The sequence below is a fragment of the Pleurodeles waltl genome, chromosome 8 (assembly GCF_031143425.1).
Source record: "Pleurodeles waltl isolate 20211129_DDA chromosome 8, aPleWal1.hap1.20221129, whole genome shotgun sequence".
NCBI lineage: Eukaryota > Metazoa > Chordata > Amphibia > Caudata > Salamandridae > Pleurodeles > Pleurodeles waltl.
Window position 1 is genome coordinate 1,545,739,534 of NC_090447.1, and position 20,359 is coordinate 1,545,759,892.

A 20,359-nucleotide genomic window follows, 5' to 3' on the forward strand; every position below is an offset into this window, starting at 1 on the left:
TGTGTAAGAATTGTCAGAGCTCCCTATGGGTGGCAAAAGAAATGCTGCAGCCCATAGGGATCTCCTGGAACCCCAATACCCTCGGTACCTCAGTACCATATACTAGGGAATTATAAGGGTGTTCCAGTAAGCCAATGTAAATTGGTAAAATTGGTCACTAGCCTGTTAGTGACAATTTGAAAGAAATGAGAGAGCATAACCACTGAGGTTCTGGTTAGCAGAGCCTCAGTGAGACAGTTAGGCATCACACAGGGAACACATACATATAGGCCACAAACTTATGAGCACTGGGGTCCTGACTAGCAGGGTCCCAGTGACACATAACAAACATACTGAAAACATAGGGTTTTCACTATGAGCACTGGGCCCTGGCTAGCAGGATATCAGTAAGACAGTGAAAACACCCTGACATACACTCACAAACAGGCCAAAAGTGGGGGTAACAAGGCTAGAAAGAGGCTACTTTCTCACAGTTCACACTCGTAAAGCGTGACAGAAGTATTGATTTTACCGAGACAGAGCTCGGGTGAGCAGATTGATTTGTTGAAGATACAGTTGTTTATTTAAGGATTAACTGTGCTCAGCTGAGCAGAATTCGTTTTTGGAACAGCTGAAAGGAATGGTTTTATTCATGCTGGGTAGAGTGTGAAAGGATTATTGATTTTTAAAGAAACTGAGCTCGGGAGAGTTTAATGTGTTAAAGCAGAGGAAACATTTCTTTATTTACAGTTTGTTTGCATTCAGGAGAGCCGAACAAGATTTCTTGTTTAAATGGGTTTTGCTTTGTTCTTATTCATGCTCAGGAGAGCGTGAAAGAATTATTGATTTTGTTCTTCATTTTCAAGTGTTAAGTGGTTGAGGCAAATTGTACTGAACTGTTTTTTTTTTGGTTTGATTACGCTCTATCAAGCTCGAGCAGGATTCCATGGAGAGCTAAGTGTGTTGAGCTCCATATAGCGCGAGGAGAACGGCGTTTTACCTGCGATTGACTAACACATTCTGACGTGTTTATTTTTTTTCAAAAGCACGTCATTTGAGAGTATAGTACTTAATTTTGCTGCATATTTGCTAGTACAAAAGACAACTCACCTGACATTTCTTCAGATACTACCAGATGAGAACTGAGTAGCAAGGGCTATTTTCCTTAGAAAATTTACTAATTGTTGCTAGTTATAAAACGAAATTGTTTTTTCTACAAGTTTTACATATTTTACATTGTACTGTTATTATATATATTTTCTATTATAGTTTTTTGTACTTTTAGTATGAGTTTGGGGTTTAGTGTTGGCAATATGCAAAGTGTTACACCGCCACCTTTCTTTTTGACAACGCCTGGTGAACCTTTGATAAAATGGTCGAAATGGAAGAAGACTTTTTTTTACTATGCCAGGGTTTGTGGTTCTAATTTAACAAATGAGCGTAAAACTGCACTACTCATGCACTGTCTTGGGTGTGAGGGTCAAGAAATATTTGAGAGTCTTCCGGATCCGGGTGAGGAAGCAACAGATCTCAATGAATTTGAACTCTGTCTTAAAAAACTTGATTTACATTATCTACCCAAAGTGAGCACTATATTGGAACGCTATCATTTTGGGATGAGGGAACAGAGGCAGGGTGAGAGTATAGAAGAATATATCACAGCACTTAGAAAACTTGCGTCAACTTGTAAATTTGGCAGTACAGTTGAAGAAAGAATAAGAGATCAGTTTATGTTAAGATGTATGAGTGATAAAATTAGGCAGGAATTATGGAGTAAAGATGACCCCACATTGCATGAGGTAATCATTTTGGCCAAAGGGGTTGAACACACACTGGCTTGTGTTGAGGAGTTGGAAAAACAAAGTAAAGTGGAAGTGAACAAGATTGTAATGAAAGGAGAATCTTCTAAGTGTGATATATCTCAGCGTGAAAATGGGAATATTGATCAAATTGGAGATAACAGGTATAAAAATGCAAGATGTTTTCGTTGTGGGAATTTGGGACACTATGCTACTTACAAAAAATGTCCTGCTGTAAATTCCACCTGTAGATCCTGCAATAAGAAGGGACATTTTGCTAAGTGTTGTAAATCTGCAAAAAAACAAATACTTGTGAAGACTGTTGAGGACTGTATTTTGTCTGTTTCACTGACTACTGGAAAAAAAAAACATCCTAAGGATTTTGTATCTATTTTAGGAAAATCAACTGAGATGTTATTTGACTCAGGGGCATGGTTAACCTTGATTTCTAATGAGTTCTTTGATCAAAATTTTAGTCACAAGGTTAATTTGAAAAGTCCTGATCTGGTTCCTGGGGGGTATGGTGGTCAGGTCATTGATTTGAGGGGATATTTTGAAGCGGAAATTATCTACAAGTCTAACACAATTTTTGGGAAGATTTATGTTCCAGTCAAAGGAGGTAGTGTATTGAGTTGGCCTCATCAGGCTGGTTTGAAAGTCATCTTGGATCCTAATTCTCCTTCTCCAGTGATGGTTAAAGATGAATATGTAAAAGCTCTTGGTCAGGTATGTGAAATAAGTACAGGAATAGAGGAGTCTTTCCAAGAATTTGTTGATGAATTTAAAGATGTGTTTAGTATGAAGTTGGGTTGTTTGAAGAATTATGTTCATCAAATAAAATTAAGGAAAGGTTCAGTTCCTGTTATAGCCAAAGTGCGACCTATTCCTATCTCGTTGAAGGATGATGTGGAAAAGGAAATTAAGAGACTGTGTGATGAGGGTATCATCGAACCTGTGGAGTCTTCGGAGTGGATTTCGCCCATTGTAGTAGCAAGAAAACAATCTGGTGAGCTTAGGTTATGTGTGGATTTGAGGAATCTCAATAAATGTGTCATCAGTGATCAATTTCCGTTACCCAACATCACAGAAATGGTCACTTTACTATCTGGGTCTAGATTTTATACGAAATTTGATTTGACCTCAGCATATCACCAAGTCGTGTTACATCCTGATTCACGTGATCTTACTACGTTTATCACTCCTTTTGGTACATACAGATTCCTAAGAATGCCTTTTGGTTTAGTATCTGCAGCTGCAGTTTTCCAAAGGTTAATGTATAATCTGTTTGGTTCCATGGCCGGTGTCAAGTGTTTCCAGGATGACATTTTGGTATACGGAAGTACAATGATGGAGCATGACGAGAGGGTTAAGAAAGTTCTTACCATCCTTAGAGATCATGGTCTCACAATCAAATTGAAAAAGTGTCATTTCAAGGAAACTGAGGTGGATTATTTAGGTCACAAGATTTCTGCAACAGGTCTGCATCCTAAGAAGGAGTTAGTGGATAATATTCTGCATCTCCGTGCACCTGGGAAAAAAGATGAGTTGATGTCTTTTTTAGGAATGGTTGAGTTCCACGCAAAGTTTCTACCGGATCTTGCTTCAAAAACTGTGTGCATGCGTCAGCTCTTGAAAAAAATGTTGAGTTTGTTTGGGATGATGCGTGTTCAGAGGAGTTTAAGAACATCAAGAGTATTTTGTCTTCTTTAGGGTGTTTGGAATCATTTGACCCCAAGAAGAAAAGTGTAATCATGACTGATGCGAGTGAAAAGGGTTTAGGAGCTGTGTTGTTACAAGAGAATGAGGATTTGATTCGCAAACCCATAGTGTTTTGCTCTAGGACGTTACGGGGACCGGAGTTCAACTACTCAACTATTGAAAAAGAGGCTTTGTGTGTGCATTGGGCAGTTAACAAACTTAGAAATTTTGTGTGAGGGAGAAAATTTGAAGTTTTTACTGACCACAAACCTTTAGTTGAGGTATTCATGAGGAAAGGGTTAGATTCTATTTCAGGAAGGGTGAGTAAATGGGTGATTAATTTACAAGAGTATGATTACACTGTGCATTATGTTCCCGGTTCGTATAATAGAGTTGCGGATTGTCTTTCCAGATTGAGTTCGAATGCGGAAGAGAGTTCGAGTGAGTATGGTTTAAGGGATGTTTCTGTGTGCAGTGTGACAGGTGGCATTGTAGAACAGAAAGAATGGGAGAAAGCGGTTGCAGAGGATGAGGTTTTGCAACGAGTGTGTGAAAAAATCAGAGGTGGTTGGACACAGGATGCCAAAAAGGATATAGAATTGTGTGGCTATTGGAAGGTAAAGGATGAATTATCTATTCAGGATGGTTTGTTGTTACAAGGTCTGAGATTAGTGGTTCCTATGGTTTTGAGAGATAGAATTGTTACTCTTGGGCATGTTGATCATCAAGGAATGAGCAGAACAAAGGCTAGAATTCGTCTGGACTATTGGTGGCCGGGAATGGATTTGAGAGTGGAGAGGGTAGTAAGAGAATGTATTGAATGTTGTAATAGTGACAAAGTTTATAAAACAAGAGTACCTCCAATGTGTGTAAGAGACATGCCACTAAAACCATGGCAAGAAATTGCGGTGGACATTGTGGGTCCGTTACATGGTAGGGGTGGTGTCACTTATTTGTTAGTGCTTATTGATCATTTTTCCAGATGGGCTGAGATTGGTATATGTCACAGTACAGAAACCAAGAGAATAATTGAGTTTCTCAATGACATCTTTGGACGTGAAGGTTTTCCTGATACTGTGGTCACGGACAATGGACCGCAGTTTGTCTCAAGAGAAATGAGTGAGTTTCTTGGGAAGTCTGGTATAAGGCACAAAAGATGTTCTCTTTACCATCCCGAAGGTAATGGAATAATTGAAAGATTCAACAGGTGTGTGAAAGAATGTATACAACTAGAGAATGCTTCAAATAGAGACTGGAAGGAAGGTTTAAAAGGATTTCTTTATGCTTATAGGGTGACTCCTCATTCTACTACAGGAAAGGTTCCTTTCGAACTTTTCAGAAGTCGGAAGGCTAACACATCACTTGCACCTGCGTGGGTGCGTTGGAGGAAGGAAGTAATGGATCCAAACATAATGGATGAGAAGAATGTGCATGAGAGTGTTAATGTGCAAAAAAGAAAGTTGTATTATGACCACAAGAAGGGTGTGTGTGAGCTTGACATAAAGATTGGAGATCAGGTTTTGATCAAAAAACCGACATTGAGTAAAGGGAAGAGTAAATTCCAAGGACCTTTTGAAGTTGTTAAACTATTCAGAAATGCCGTGAAGATAAAAGATGGTAGAATATGGAATCTTAATAGAATTGTAAAATTCATTGGGAATTGTTAGGATTAGTGTTTTTTTATGCATTGTATTGTGTTATCTATTCTATTGTAAATTCTTTCAAATTTTGTATATAGTTGTCTAGAGCAATTTTATTTTAGGAGGGAGATGTGTGGTATATAATCAATTGTAATATCAATGTAGATTGTTCTCTTCGCTCTGCTCTCAGGATGATGTCATAGTCTGACATCATGTAGAATATGGAATGTTAGAAAGGTTTGAGGAGAGCAGAGCTGAGAGGAGAAGAGTGGAGGTTGCTGTGGATGGGATGCTCCAATAAAGGACCAGAATTCATACCTTTTGATCCAAGATTCATCATTTTAACACCTAGTTATGTTGCTGCCACCATTGATGGGTCCTAGGCCCATCTCTTGTCTTTCCCTTTCTATGGCTAGGATCTGTCTATCCAAAGCCAGTCTTTTGGTCATCCTGGCTAACTGGATGTCCTCTTCACTGGGGTTATCCTCAGTGATTTCAGAGAAGTTGGTCCCTCCTGTGAGGGAACCAGCATCTCTGACTATTATTTTTGGAGTCAGGGCTTGAGAGGCCCTGTTCTCCCTAGTTAGGACTGGAAGGGGGGAATCTCCCTCCAAGTCACTATCATCATCCTCTGTGTTGCCATCCTCAGAGGGGTTGGCTCTTTCAAACTCTGCCAACAGCTCCTGGAGCTGTAGTTTGGAAGGTCTGGGGCCCATTGCTATTTTCTTTATTTTACAGAGTGACATTAGCTCCCTCATCTTAAGATGGAGGTAAGGTGTGATGTCGAGTTCCACCACATTCACATCTGTACTAGACATTATGCTTCTAAAAATTGGAATACTTTTTAAGAATCTAAAACTGGTTCTAGAATCTAATTCAAACTTTTACCAAACTTTTAAACTCTAAAAGAAATGCTAACAGGGAATAACACAAGGCCCTAGCAGGACTTTAAAGAATTTAGAAAAATTTCAAATTGCAAAAATCAATTTCTAATGGCAGTTTTTGGAATTTGTCGTGTGATCAGGTATTGGCGAAGTAGTCCAGCAAATGCAAAGTCTTGTACCCCACCGCTGATCCACCAATGTAGGAAGTTGGCTCTGTATGTGCTATTTCAAAGTAAGGAATAGCATGCACAGAATCCAAGGGTTCCCCTTAGAGGTAAGATAGTGGCAAAAAGAGATAATACTAATGCTCTATTTTGTGGTAGTGTGGTCGAGCAGTAGGCTTATCAAAGGAGTAGTGTTAAGCATTTGTTGTACATACACATTGGCAATAAATGAGGAACACACACTCAGAGACAAATCCAGCCAATAGGTTTTGTTATAGAAAAATATCTTTTCTTAGTTTATTTTAAGAACCACAGGTTCAAATTCTACATGTAATATCTCATTTGAAAGGTATTGCAGGTAAGTACTTTAGGAACTTTGAATAATTACAGTAGCATATATACTTTTCACATAAAACACAAATAGCTGTTTTAAAAGTGGACACAGTGCAATTTTCACAGTTCCTGGGGGAGGTAAAGTAATGTTAGTTTTAGCAGGTAAGTAAATCACCTACAGGTTTGAGATTGGGGTCCAAGGTAGCCCACCGTTGGGGGTTCAGAGCAACCCCAAAGTTATCACACCAGCAGCTCAGGGCCGGTCAGGTGCAAAGGTCAAAGAGGTGCCCAAAACACATAGGCTTCAATGGAGAGAAGGGGGTGCCCCGGTTCCAGTCTGCCAGCAGGTAAGTACCCGCGTCTTCGGAGGGCAGACCAGGGGGGTTTTGTAGGGCACCGGGGGGGACACGAGTCAGCACAAAAAGTACACCCTCAGCAGCACGGGGGCGGCCGGGTGCAGTGTGTAAACACGCTTCGGGTTTCCAATAGTTTCCTATGGGAGACCAAGGGGTCTCTTCAGCGATGCAGGCAGGCAAGGGGGGGGCTCCTCGGGGTAGCCACCACCTGGGCAAGGGAGAGGGCCTCCTGGGGGTCACTCCTGCACTGGAGTTCCGTTCCTTCAGGTGCTGGGGGCTGCGGGTGCAGGGTCTTTTCCAGCTGTCGGGAAATTAGAGTCAGGCAGTCGCGGTCAGGGGGAGCCTCGGGATTCCCTCTGCAGGCGTCACTGTGGGGGCTCAGGGGGGACAACTTTGGTTACTCACGGTCTTGGAGTCGCCGGAGGGTCCTCCCTGAGTTGTTGGTTCTCCACCAGTCGAGTCGGGGTCGCCGGGTGCAGTGTTGCAAGTCTCACGCTTCTTGCGGGGAGTTGCAGGGGTCTTTAAATCTGCTCCTTTGAAACAAAGTTGTAGTCTTTTTGGAGCAGGGCCGCTGTCCTCGGGAGTTTCTTGTCTTTCTTGAAGCAGGGCAGTCCTCTGAGGATTCAGAGGTCGCTGGTCCTTTGGAAAGCGTCGCTTGAGCAGGTTTCTTTGGAAGGCAGGAGACAGGCCGGTAGGACTGGGGCCAAAGCAGTTGGTGTCTTCTGTTCTTCTTCTGCAGGGGTTTTTCAGCTCAGCAGTCCTCTTCTTCTTGTAGTTTCAGGAATCTAAATTCTTAGGTTCAGGGAAGCCCTTAAATACTAAATTTAAGGGCGTGTTTAGGTCTGGGGGGTTAGTAGCCAATGGCTACTAGCCCTGAGGGTGAGTACACCCTCTTTGTGCCTCCTCCCAAGGGGAGGGGGGCACATCCCTAATCCAATTGAGGGAATCCTCCATCTGCAAGATGGAGGATTTCTAAAAGTTAGAGTCACTTCAGCTCAGGACACCTTAGGGGCTGTCCTGACTGGCCAGTGACTCCTCCTTGTTGTTCTCATTATTTCCTCCGGCCTTGCCGGCAAAAGTGGGGGCCGTGGCCGGAGGGGGCGGGCAACTCCACTAGCTGGAGTGTCCTGCGGTGCTGGAACAAAGGGGTGAGCCTTTGAGGCTCACCGCCAGGTGTTACAGCTCCTGCCTGGGGGAGGTGTTAGCATCTCCACCCAGTGCAGGCTTTGTTACTGGCCTCAGAGTGACAAAGGCACTCTCCCCATGGGGCCAGCAACATGTCTCTAGTGTGGCAGGCTGCTGGAACCAGTCAGCCTTCACAGATAGTTGGATACAGTTTCAGGGGGCACCTCTAAGGTGCCCTCTGGGGTGTGTTTTACAATAAAATGTACACTGGCATCAGTGTGCATTAATTGTGCTGATAAGTTTGATACCAAACTTCACAGTTTTCAGTGTAGCCATTATGGTGCTGTGGAGTTCGTGTTTGACAAACTCCCAGACCATATACTCTTATGGCTACCCTGCACTTACAATGACTAAGGTTTGGCTTAGACACTGTAGGGGCACAGTGCTCATGCACTGGTGCCCTCACCTATGGTATAGTGCACCCTGCCTTAGGGCTGTAAGGCCTGCTAGAGGGGTGTCTTACCTATACTGCATAGGCAGTGTGAGGCTGGCATGGCACCCTGAGGGGAGTGCCATGTCGACTTACTCATTTTGTTCTCACCAGCACACACAAGCTGACAAGCAGTGTGTCTGTGCTGAGTGAGGGGTCTCCAGGGTGGCATAAGACATGCTGCAGCCCTTAGAGACCTTCCCTGGCATCAGGGCCCTTGCTACCAGGGGTACCAGTTACAAGGGACTTATCTGGATGCCAGGGTGTGCCAATTGTGGATACAAAAGTACAGGTTAGGGAAAGAACACTGGTGCTGGGGCCTGGTTAGCAGGCCTCAGCACACTTTCAATTGAAAACATAGCATCAGCAATGGCAAAAAGTCAGGGGGTAACCATGCCAAGGAGGCATTTCCTTACAGTAATAGAGAAACTGGTCCACCCCGAACAACACCTACTTGGTCACTAGTACCAAGTAACCGATGCTCATAACAACACCCTTAGCCACCCCATGGCTGTTGTGAATCTCAACTGGGGGGGGGTTACTGGCCCAAAGAAAGTTGTGGTTGCCTCAGATTTACCTGTAGACTGTCTATTAGGAAATGATTTAGAGACATCAGCTTGGGCAGAAGTGGAGTTGGAGGCTCATGCAGCAATGCTGGGCATTCCAGGGCATATTTTTGCTTTGACCAGGGCTCAGGCCAAAAAGCAAAAAGGACAGGGTGACTTGGATCCTGGAAGAATGGACCAAGTGCTCCCTAAAGCTAGGGTTAGTAGAAGTAAATCACTACCTACTATCACTCCCTCTACAGTGGATTCAACTTCTGAGGAAGAAGAATTTCCACCCTGTGCAGAACCTACATCAGAGGAGCTGGCAGCAGACACTGCTGAGCTTTTGGGTGAAGGGGGGCCTGCCAGGGAGGATCTGAGTGTGGCACAGCATACTTGTCCCACACTAGAGGGTCTAAGGCAGCAAGCTGTCAAACAAGCAAATGGGGATGTCAGTGACTCTCACAGAGTTTACTGGGAGGACAACCTCTTGTACACTGAAGCAAGGGATCCAAAACCTGGAGCTGCCAGGAGATTGGTGATTCCTCAGGAGTACAGAAAGTTCCTCCTAACTCTAGCCCACGACATTCCCTTAGCTGGACATTTGGGGCAAATGAAAACTTGGGACAGGCTTGTTCCCTTGCTTCATTGGCCTAGAATGTCAGAGGACACAAAGGAATTTTGTAAGTCCTGTGAAACCTGTCAAGCCAGTGGCAAGACAGGTGGCACTCCAAAGGCACCCCTTATTCCACTGCCTGTGGTTGGGGTTCCCTTTGAAAGGGTAGGGGTTGACATAGTTGGCCCACTTGACCCTCCTACTGCTTCAGGCAATAGGTTTATCTTGCTGGTAGTGGACCATGCCACCAGTTATCCTGAAGCAATTCCTCTAAGGACCACTACAGCTCCTCCAGTGGCAAAGGCCCTCCTGGGAATCTTTTCCAGGGTGGGCTTCCCAAAAGAGGTTGTATCAGACAGGGGAAGCAATTTCATGTCTGCTTACTTAAAGGCCATGTGGAAGGAGTGTGGTGTGACATACAAGTTCACCACACCCTATCATCCACAAACAAATGGACTGGTGGAGAGATTTAACAAAACTCTCAAAGGCATGATTATGGGACTCCCTGAAAAACTCCCCAGGAGATGGGATATCCTGTTACCTTGCCTCCTTTTTGCTTACAGGGAGGTACTCCAAAAAAGAGTGGGCTTCAGCCCCTTTGAACTCCTATTTGGTCACTCTGTTAGAGGTCCTCTAACACTTGTTAAGGAGGGTTGGGAACAACCTTTAAAAGCTCCAAAGCAAGACATAGTGGACTATGTACTTGGCCTAAGATCAAGGATGGCTGAGTACATGAAAAAGGCCAGTAAAAACCTTCAGGCCAGCCAAGAGCTCCAAAAGCAATGGCATGACCAGAAGGCAGTTTTGGTTCAGTACCAACCAGGGCAGAAAGTGTGGGTCTTGGAGCCTGTGGCCCCAAGAGCACTCCATGATAAATGGAGTGGACCCCACATAATTGTTGAAAAGAAGGGTGAAGTCACCTACTTAGTTGACTTAGGCACTGCCAGGAGTCCCCTTAGGGTGCTCCATGTCAATCGCCTAAAACCCTACTATGACAGGGCTGATCTCACCCTGCTCATGGCAACTGATGAGGGACAGGAAGAAGAGAGTTACCCTCTCCCTGATCTCTTCTCTTCCACAGAACAAGATGCTCTAGTGGAAGGTGTAGTACTGGCAGATTGTCTTACTGCTGAGCAGAAAGACCACTGCATAAATCTCCTGGGTCAGTTTTCTGAACTCTTTTCTACTGTGCCAGGCACCACTTCTTGGTGTGAGCACACTATAGATACTGGAGACAGCTTGCCTGTCAAAAGTAAGATCTATAGGCAACCTGACCATGTCAGAGACTGCATAAAGCAAGAGGTACAGAAAATGCTTGAACTGGGAGTGGTTGAGCACTCTGAAAGTCCATGGGCTTCTCCTGTGGTACTTGTACCAAAACCTCATTACCAAGATGGAAAGAAGGAAATGCGGTATTGTGTAGACTACAGAGGTCTCAACCAGGTAACCAAAACTGACACTCCCCTATACCCAGGGCAGATGAGCTCATAGATACACTGGCATCTGCCAAGTATCTAAGCACTTTTGATTTGACTGCAGGGTATTGGCAGATCAAGTTATCAGAAGATGCTAAAGCTAAAACTGCATTTTCAACCATTGGAGGCCATTACCAATTTACAGTAATGCCTTTTGGACTGAAAAATGCACCTGCCACTTTTCAAAGGTTGGTGAACAGAGTCCTGCAAGGGCTGGAAGCTTTTAGTGCAGCATATCTAGACGATATAGCTGTCTTTAGCTCCAGCTGGGATGATCACCTGGTCCACCTATGGAAAGTTTTGGAGGCCCTGCAAAAGGCAGGCCTCACTATCAAGGCTTCAAAGTGCCAGATAGGGCAGGGGAAGGTGGTTTATCTGGGACACCTGGTTGGTGGAGAACAGATTGCACCACTTCAGGGGAAAATCCAAACTATTATAGATTGGGTTCCCCCTACTACTCAGACTCAGGTGAGAGCCTTTTAGGCCTCACTGGGTACTATAGGAGGTTCATAAAGAACAATGGCTCCATTGCAGCCCCTCTTAATGACCTCACATCCAAGAAAATGCCAAAAAAGATATTATGGACAGCAAACTGTCAGAAAGCTTTTGAGGAGCTGAAGCAGGCCATGTGCTCTGCACCAGTCCTGAAAAGCCCCTGTTACTCCAAGAAATGTATTGTCCAAACTGATGCATCTGTATTAGGGGTAGGGGCAGTCTTATCACAACTTAATTTTGAGGGCCAGGATCAACCTGTTGCTTTTATCAGCAGGAGGTTGACCCCTAGAGAAAAGCGTTGGTCTGCCATAGAGAGGGAGGCCTTTGCTGTGGTCTGGGCACTGAAGAAGTTGAGGCCATACCTGTTTGGCACTCACTTCATTGTTCAGACAGACCACAAACCTCTACTTTGGCTAAAACAAATGAAAGGTGAAAATCCTAAATTGTTGAGGTGGTCCATATCCCTACAGGGAATGGACTATACAGTGGAACATAGACCTGGGAATACCCACTCCAATGCAGATGGACTCGCCAAATATTTCCACTTAGACAATGAACACCCATCAGGTAATGACTAGTCTTATTGTCCTTCGTTTGGGGGGGGTTGTGTAGGAAAGTACCATCTTGCCTGGCATGTTACCCCCATTTTTCACTGTATATATGTTGTTTTAGTTGTATGTGTCACTGGGACCCTGCCAGCCATGGCCCCAGTGCTCATAATTGTGCCCTGAATGTGTTACCTGTGTTATGACTAACTGTCTCACTGAGGCTCTGCTATCCAGAACCTCAGTGGTTATGCTCTCTCATTTCTTTCCAAATTGTCACTAAAAGGCTAGTGACCAATTTTACCAATTTACATTGGCATACTGGAACACCCTTATAATTCCCTAGTATATGGTACTGAGGTACCCAGGGTATTGCGGTTCCAGGAGATCCTTATGGGCTGCAGCATTTTTTCTGCCACCCATAGTGAGCTCTGACAATTCTTACACAGGCCTGCCACTGCAGCCTGAGTGAAATAACGTCCACGTTATTTCACAGCCATTTATCACTGCACTTAAGTAACTTATAAGTCACCTATATGTCTAACCTTTACCTGGTAAAGGTTGGGTGCTAAGTTACTTAGTGTGTGGGCACCCTGGCACTAGCCAAGGTGCCCCCACATGGTTCAGGGCAAATTCCCCGGACTTTGTGAGTGCGGGGACACCATTACACGCGTGCACTACACATAGGTCACTACCTATGTGTAGCTTCACAATGGTAAGTCCGAATATGGCCATGTAACATGTCTATGATCATGGAATTGCCCCCTCAATGCCATCCTGGCATTGTTGGCACAATCCCATGATCCCACGGGTCTCTAGCACAGACCCGGGTACTGCCAAACTGCCTTTTCAGGGGTTTCACTGCAGCTGCTGGTGCTGTCAACCCCTCAGACAGGTTTCTGCCCTCCTGGGGTCCAGCCAGGCTTGGCCCAGGAAGGCAGAACAAAGGACTTCCTTAGAGAAAAAGGTGTTAAGGCAGGGGAGGAGTAGCCTTCCCCAGCCTCTGGAAATACTTTCATGGGCACAGATGTGCCCAATTCTGCATAATCCAGTCTACACCGGTTCAGGGACCCCTCAGCCCTGCTCTGGCGTGAAACTGGACAAAGGAAAGGGGAGTGCCCACTCCCCTGACCTGCACCTCCCCTGGGAGGTGCCCAGAGCTCCTCCAGTGTGCTCCAGACCTCTGCCATCTTGGAAACAGAGGTGCTGCTGGCACACTGGACTGCTCTGAGTGGCCAGGGCCAGCAGGTGATGTCAGAGACTCCTTCAGATAGGCTCCTTCAGGTGTTGCTAGCCTATCCTCTCTCCTAAGTAGCCAAACCCTCTTTTCTGGCTATTTAGGGTCTCTGCTTTGGGGAATTCCTTAGATAACGAATGCAAGAGCTCATCAGAGTTCCTCTGCATCTCTCTCTTCACCTTCTGCCAAGGAATCGACTGCTGACCGTGCTGGAAGCCTGCAAAACTGCAACAACGTAGCGAAGACGACTACTGCAACACTGTAACGCTGATCCTGCCACCTTCTCGACTGTTTTCCTGGTGGTGCATGCTGTGGGGGTAGTCTGCCTCCTCTCTGCACTAGAAGCTCCGACGAAATCTCCCGTGGGTCGACGGAATCGTCCCCCTGCAACCGCAGGCACCAAAGAACTGCATCACTGGTCCCCTGGGTCTCCTCTCAGCACGATGAGCGAGGTTCCTTGAATCCAGCAACTTTGTCCAAGTGACTCCCACAGTCCAGTGACTCTTCAGTCCAAGTTTGGTGGAGGTAAGTCCTTGCCTCCCCACGCTAGACTGCATTGCTGGGAACCACGTCTTTTGCAGCTACTCCGGCTCCTGTGCACTTTTCCAGGATTTCCTTTGTGCACAGCCAAGCCTGGGTCCACGGCACTCTAACCTGCATTGCACGACCTCCTGAGTTGTCCTCCGGCGGCGTGGGACTCTCTTGTGCAACTTCGGGTGAGCACCGTTTCACTCCACTTCGTAGTGCCTGTTCCGGCACTTTTGCGGGTGCTGCCTGCTTCTGAGAGGGCTCCTTGTCTTGCTGGACACCCCCTCTGTCCCCTCACGCAATTGGTGACAACCATGATTCCTCCTGGGCCACAGCAGCATCCAAAAACCCTAACTGCACGATTTGCAGCTAGCAAGGCTTGTTGGCGGTCTTTCGGCGGGAAAACACATCTGCACGACTCTTCACTACGTGCGACATCCATCCTCCAAAGGGAAAGTTTCTAGCCGTTGTCATTCTTGCAGAATCCTCAGCTTCTACTGTCCAGTAGCAGCTTCTTTGCACCCACAGGTGGCATTTCCTGGGCATCTGCCCACTCTCGACTTGATCGTGACTTTTGGACTTGGTCCCCTTGTTCCACAGGTACCCTCGTCTGGAAATCCATTGTTGTTGCATTGCTGGTTTTGGTCTTTTCTGCAGAATTCCCCTATCACGACTTCTTTGTCCTTTGGGGAACTTTAGTGCACTTTGCACTCACTTTTCAGGGTCTTGGGGTGGGCTATTTTTCTAACCCTTACTATTTTCTAATAGTCCCAGCGACCCTCTACAAGGTCACATAGGTTTGGGGTCCATTCGTGGTTCGCACTCCACTTTTGGAGTATATGGTTTGTGTTGCCCCTATCCCTATGTGTCCCCATTGCATCCTATTCTAACTATACATTGTTTGCACTGTTTTCTAAGACTATACTGCATATTTTTGGTATTGTGTACATATATCTTGTGTATATTTGCTATCCTCATACTGAGGGTACTCACTGAGATACTTTGGCATATTGTCATAAAAATAAAGTACTTTTATTTTTAGTATATCTGTGTATTGTGTTTTCTTATGATATTGTGCAAGTGACACTAGTGGTACTGTAGGAGCTTCACTCGTCTCCTAGTTCAGCCTAAGCGGCTCTGCTAAGCTACCATTATCTATCAGCCTATGCTGCAAGACACCCTATACACTAATAAGGGATACCTGGGCCTGGTGCAAGGTGTAAGTACCCCTTGGTACTCACTACAAGCCAGTCCAGCCTCCTACAACATGATAGCAGACATTACAGACATAACTGATCACACATTTACACCTAATCCGGAATCTTGTCTTCTGGGACTACGCCCTCGAGCTAAGCAACATACACACATTCATAAATTTGCTGATGTAGCGTTTATCATGGACAAGAGATTGATCGCTATGGGATGTAAGGCCTCTTGTCCACCGGAATTGATTCGTTGGCGTGCCATGACACTAAAATGGGCCCGTCTGGAAGTGTGTGTCCTGTGGGCCTTGCGGGAATGGCGTCAGGCATTTCCAGGCTATGACACCTGGGAAGCCTTGGTGGCCAAATTGGAAGCCAAAAATGATGAACGCCCGCCGTGACTTAAGGGGTGAACCTACGACACATATGTGTATCAGCATTTTATATACTCCCTGGATCGCGTTGATGATCTATAGCCTCCCAATAGATACACACTCCTATTGGAGCAATATCGGCAGTGGAATGCCACAATGTCTGGATTATCACTCAAGCATACACCCATGGGGAATGTCGTAAGAAACAGTACTTTACTCCACCGTTCCAGATCTAGAATGGACGGCAGGGACGCACACGGGTGGGTCGCTGTGCTTATCACTGGAATTACATCATGCTGCTGGAAACAATGGGGGGAAGAAGGAGGGTGCGTACTGCAGGCACTGTGATGGAAATGCCACTGTAGGACATCGCAATGAAAAGAGATGTTATTGCATGTCTCTGCTGCTTGGAGCCAGATGACTGACCTAATGCTTGTCTCAGGGACCATATTTTATTTTATTTTTTCTCTTACTGGAATGTGTGGTATATCACCCAGTTATGTAATTGTGACCGACAATATGTGTTGAAATTAATAAAACAGATTTTTTTTTAAAATGAGGAATCAAGGGAGGTAGGGACAAGTCCTCCTGTTTGATACTGTACCTCGGAGGCAGATGAAGTGAGGAAGGTAGACTGTGTGCACAAAGCCTGGCTCAGCTGCGACTTCAAACAAGGACCCAGCGAACATCAAGTCCTGGTTTTCACATTGTGCCAAGTTTTTATTCCAAGGAATTAATTTATATGCAACAGTTCCTGCTTCTTCGACTTCAAACCACAGACCTGTCTTCTCACATCGAAAGGTGCCTGGTCCAGCAAATCTGGCCCTTTAAAGGACAAAAACAGAAACACATTTCAAAGCATTTTCAGCACAGTCAGTCCTTCTTTGGATAACACACTTTTGTAATAGTAGATGTTTATTGTTAGACACTGACTATGCTTCACATGTATTTTGATCAATTCTTTTGTCTGAAAGCTTTTATATCTGAACATAGGAACGCAGAGAAAGCATTCCACGGTCCAACCTTTCACAGAGGAGTTTTTAAAGATGTAAAATAGTTTGAAGGGAGAACCATGGAGTGAGCCCAAGTGTGTGCAGTAGTTGACCAACTCCAAGGCCAACATTTAAGCTAAAGATGGTATTCTGGTGCACCAACAACCACAGGTGAAGTGCAAAAAGTGTACCCAGCTCCCCAGGGGTTCAGCGATAGGCCCCCTATTAAAGGTTAGGAGCACCACATGAAGCCACAAGGAACAAGAGAGAGGTTTGTTAGTGGTAGACAAAGCAACAGGAGGCTTGTGAGGACATGCTTCTGGCTCCTGAACCATGAATGGTCACTGAGCATCATCTCTGGATAGTGCTACTGTTTCCCAGTGGTGTCTCAGGACTTAAGGTTCTACTGCAGCCCAACTGGATGGAGAACAAACTACATTCATACACTTGGCTCTCCAACATTCACAAGGGTGAGCACTCAAGGTTTTTCCACGAGGTGGTAAACAGGACTGAAAGAACTTTGAGAATGTTTAGCCCAAGTGATTATACCCAATATTCTTGATAACCAGGCAGAGTTGGTGGCACGGCTTGCCATCCAAGATGGTGGAGGTATAGTGGTACTGCTCCTGAGTCTGGACCCCCCCTGCTCCCCATTAATCCTTGACACAGCAAATGCTGCCAACCGTAAAGGGGCCATGAGCCCACACACGTATACTGGTGGATCCCAGCAGAAGCTGTGATGTTGGCTGCTGTTAAATAGGGCAGCTGTGCACAATGCCATAGCCCGGAGCCACCTGACTAATGGGCCAGCAGTTGCTGTAAGATACCTAACCTCAGATGAGCAAGGCAGTTAAAAAACAGCAGACCCGACCAAGGCGATGTGCGGCTCCATTCCAGATGGTGTGAGGAGCAAGACCGAGTGTTGGCACCTGTGATGCTGGTGGAAAGTGGGAGCGGGCAGGCCCCTTTAGTGTGTGGAGGCCTAGTGGCCCACTCCTCACCTCTCTCTGGTTGCTAGCGGGCGCCAACCTTTCTTATGGGGCACCAGAGAGATTAATGAGGCCTTAGTCAGGCAAGGCAGGCCTGTGTGGATTGTGGGCCGGCTCCTTCGGTGTGTGAAAGCCTAGCGACCCGCTCCTCCTTACTATAACCCCTTTTTATCTATACGCCAGTGGGTGCCTGTGAGAAAGTAGCCTCTTTCTAGCATCGTTATCCCTACTTTTGGCCTGTTTGTGAGTGTGTGTCAATGTCACTGGGATCCTGCTAGCCAGGACCCCAGTGCTCATAGTTTGTGGCCTAATGTGTATGCCTGTGTAGTGCCTAACTGTGTCACTGAGGCTCTGCTAATCAGAACCTCAGTGCTTATCCTCTCTCTGCTTTTAAATTTGTCACTGTAAGCCAGTGACTTCATATACCAATTTCAATTGGCACATTGGACACCCCTTATACGTCCCTAGTATATGGTACCTAGGTGCCCAGGGTATTGGGGTTCCAGGAGATCCCTATGGGCTGCAGCATTTCTTTTACCACCCATAGGAAGCTCAGCCAATTCTTATACAGGCCTGCCACTGCAGCCTGAGTGAAATAAGGTCCACGTTATTTCACAGCCATTTTTCCCTGCACATAAGTAACTTATAAGTCACCTATATGTCTAACCCTCACTTAGAGAAGGTTGGGTGCAAAGTTACTTAGTGTGTGGGCACCCTGGCACTAGCCAAGGTGCCCCCACATCGTTCAGGACAAATTCTCCGAACTTTGTGAGTGCGGGGACACCATTACAAGCGTGCACTATACATAGGTCACTACCTATGTATAGCGTCACAATGGTAACTCTGGACATGGCCATGTAACATGTCTAAGATCATGGAATTGTCACCCCAATACCATCCTGGTATTGGGGTGACAATTCCATGATCCCTCGGGTCTCTAGCACAGAACCTGGGTGCTGCCAAACTGCCTTTCTGGGGTTTCCACTGCAGCTGCTGAAAACCCCTCAGACAGGATACTGCTCTCCTGGGGTCTGGGCAGCCCCAGCCCAGGAAGGCAAAAAAAAGGATTTCCTCTGAAAGAGGGTGTTACACCCTCTCCCTTTGGAAATAGGTGTGAAGGGCTGGGGAGGAGTAGCCTCCCCCAGCCTCTGCAAATGCTTTGATGGGCACAGATGGTGCCCATCTCTGCATAAGCCAGTCTACACCAGTTCAGGGATCCCCCAGCCCTGCTCTGGCATGAAACTGGACAAAGGAAAGGGGAGTGACCACTCCCCTGACCAGTACCTCCCAGGGGAGGTGCCCTGAGCTCTTCCAGTGTGCTCCAGACCTCTGCCATCTTGGAAACAGAGGTGCTGCTGGCACACTGGACTGCTCTGAGTGGCCAGTGCCAGCAGGTGATGTCAGAGACTCCTTCTGATAGGCTCCTTCAGGTGTTGCTAGCCTATCCTCTCTCCGAGGTAGCCAAACCTCCTTTTCTGGCTATTTAGGGTCTCTGCTTCTGGGAATTCCTTAGATAACGAATGCAAGAGCTCATCAGAGTTCCTCTGCATCTCTCTTCACCTTCTGCCAAGGAATCGACTGCTGACCTGCGCTGGAAGCCTGCAAAACTGCAACAAAGTAGCAAAGACGACTACTGCGACCTTGTAACGCTGATCCTGCCGCCTTCTCGACTGTTTTCCTGGTGGTGCATGCTGTGGGGGTAGTCTGCCTCCTCTCTGCACTAGAAGCTCTGAAGAAATCTCCTGTGGGTCGACGGAATCTTACCCCTGCAACCGCAGGCACCAAAGAACTGCATCACAGGTCCTCTGGGTCTCCTCTCAGCACGACGAACGAGGTCCCTTGAACTCAGCGACTCTGTCCAAGTGACTCCCACAGTCCAGTGACTCTTCAGTCCAAGTTTGGTGGAGGTAATTCCTTGCCTCCCCACGCTAGACTGCATTGCAGGGAACCGCTTGTTTTGCAGCTACTCCGGCTCCTGTGCACTCTTCCAGGATTTCCTTTGTGCACAGCCAAGCCTGAGTCCCTGGCACTCTAACCTGCATTGCACAACCTCCTGAGTTGTCCTCCGGCTTTGTGGGACCCTCTTGTCTTGGCTCTGTCTTAGTCCATTTAATTATTTATTTCCTTTAAAATGGCGGCCTTGTTTATAGTTAGGCCACTTGTTATGGGTTCTATTATCAGTGTCACTGCGCCAAGGTGTCAAGATCAAGCACGAAAGACAAACATACAGTAGGCATTCACACTTAGGGATTTTCCCTCTCTATACTTTCGAGGGATTGTTGATATTAATTGCCGTCCCAAGCATGCCTGTTATCTATTGTTATGAATAACACTTATGTCAGGGGACCTTGTAGATCTGTATAAATACAACACACTTTTAGACAGATAATCAGAGGGATTCCGACCAGAGGGCCTCGCCACCATCGCTGATACCGATGCTGCAGTCAACTTGACGCTGACCCAGTCTTCGTGTCCCCGCGGAGTCTGAGATAGAGACCTCATTCCAAGGTAACGAGGGTTGGGGGCTGTAGGAAAGTACCATCTTCCCTGGCATGTTACCCCCATTTTTCACTGTATATATGTTGTTTTGGTTGTATGTGTCACTGGGACCCTGGTAACCCAGGGCCCCAGTGCTCATAAGTGTGCCTGAATGTGTTACCTGTGTAGTGACTAACTGTCTCACTGAGGCTCTGCTAATCAGAACCTCAGTGGTTATGCTCTCTCATTTCTTTCCAAATTGTCACTAACAGGCTAGTGACCAGTTTTACCAATTTATATTGGCTTACTGGAACACCCTTATAATTCCCTAGTATATGGTACTGAGGTACCCAGGGTATTGGGGTTCCAGGAGATCCCTATGGGCTGCAGCATTTCTTTTGCCACCCATAGGGAG

The 20,359-nt window shown here is 46.1% G+C and overlaps 1 protein-coding gene across 4 annotated transcripts in view; it reads right to left on the reverse strand.

Annotated features, from left to right (window-relative positions):
* Positions 1–20,359, reverse strand: part of LOC138248972 (uncharacterized) — a 268,238-nt gene that overhangs the window by 93,806 nt on the left and 154,073 nt on the right. For all 4 annotated transcript variants that reach the window (XR_011194683.1, XM_069203021.1, XM_069203022.1 and 1 more), the window contains one exon: positions 16,090–16,310. Coding sequence is in view for 3 of the 4 variants with exons in the window: in XM_069203021.1 (XP_069059122.1) it covers positions 16,090–16,310 (221 nt within the window). In the remaining variant the exon portion in view is untranslated. The remainder of the gene's footprint in view (positions 1–16,089; positions 16,311–20,359) is intronic.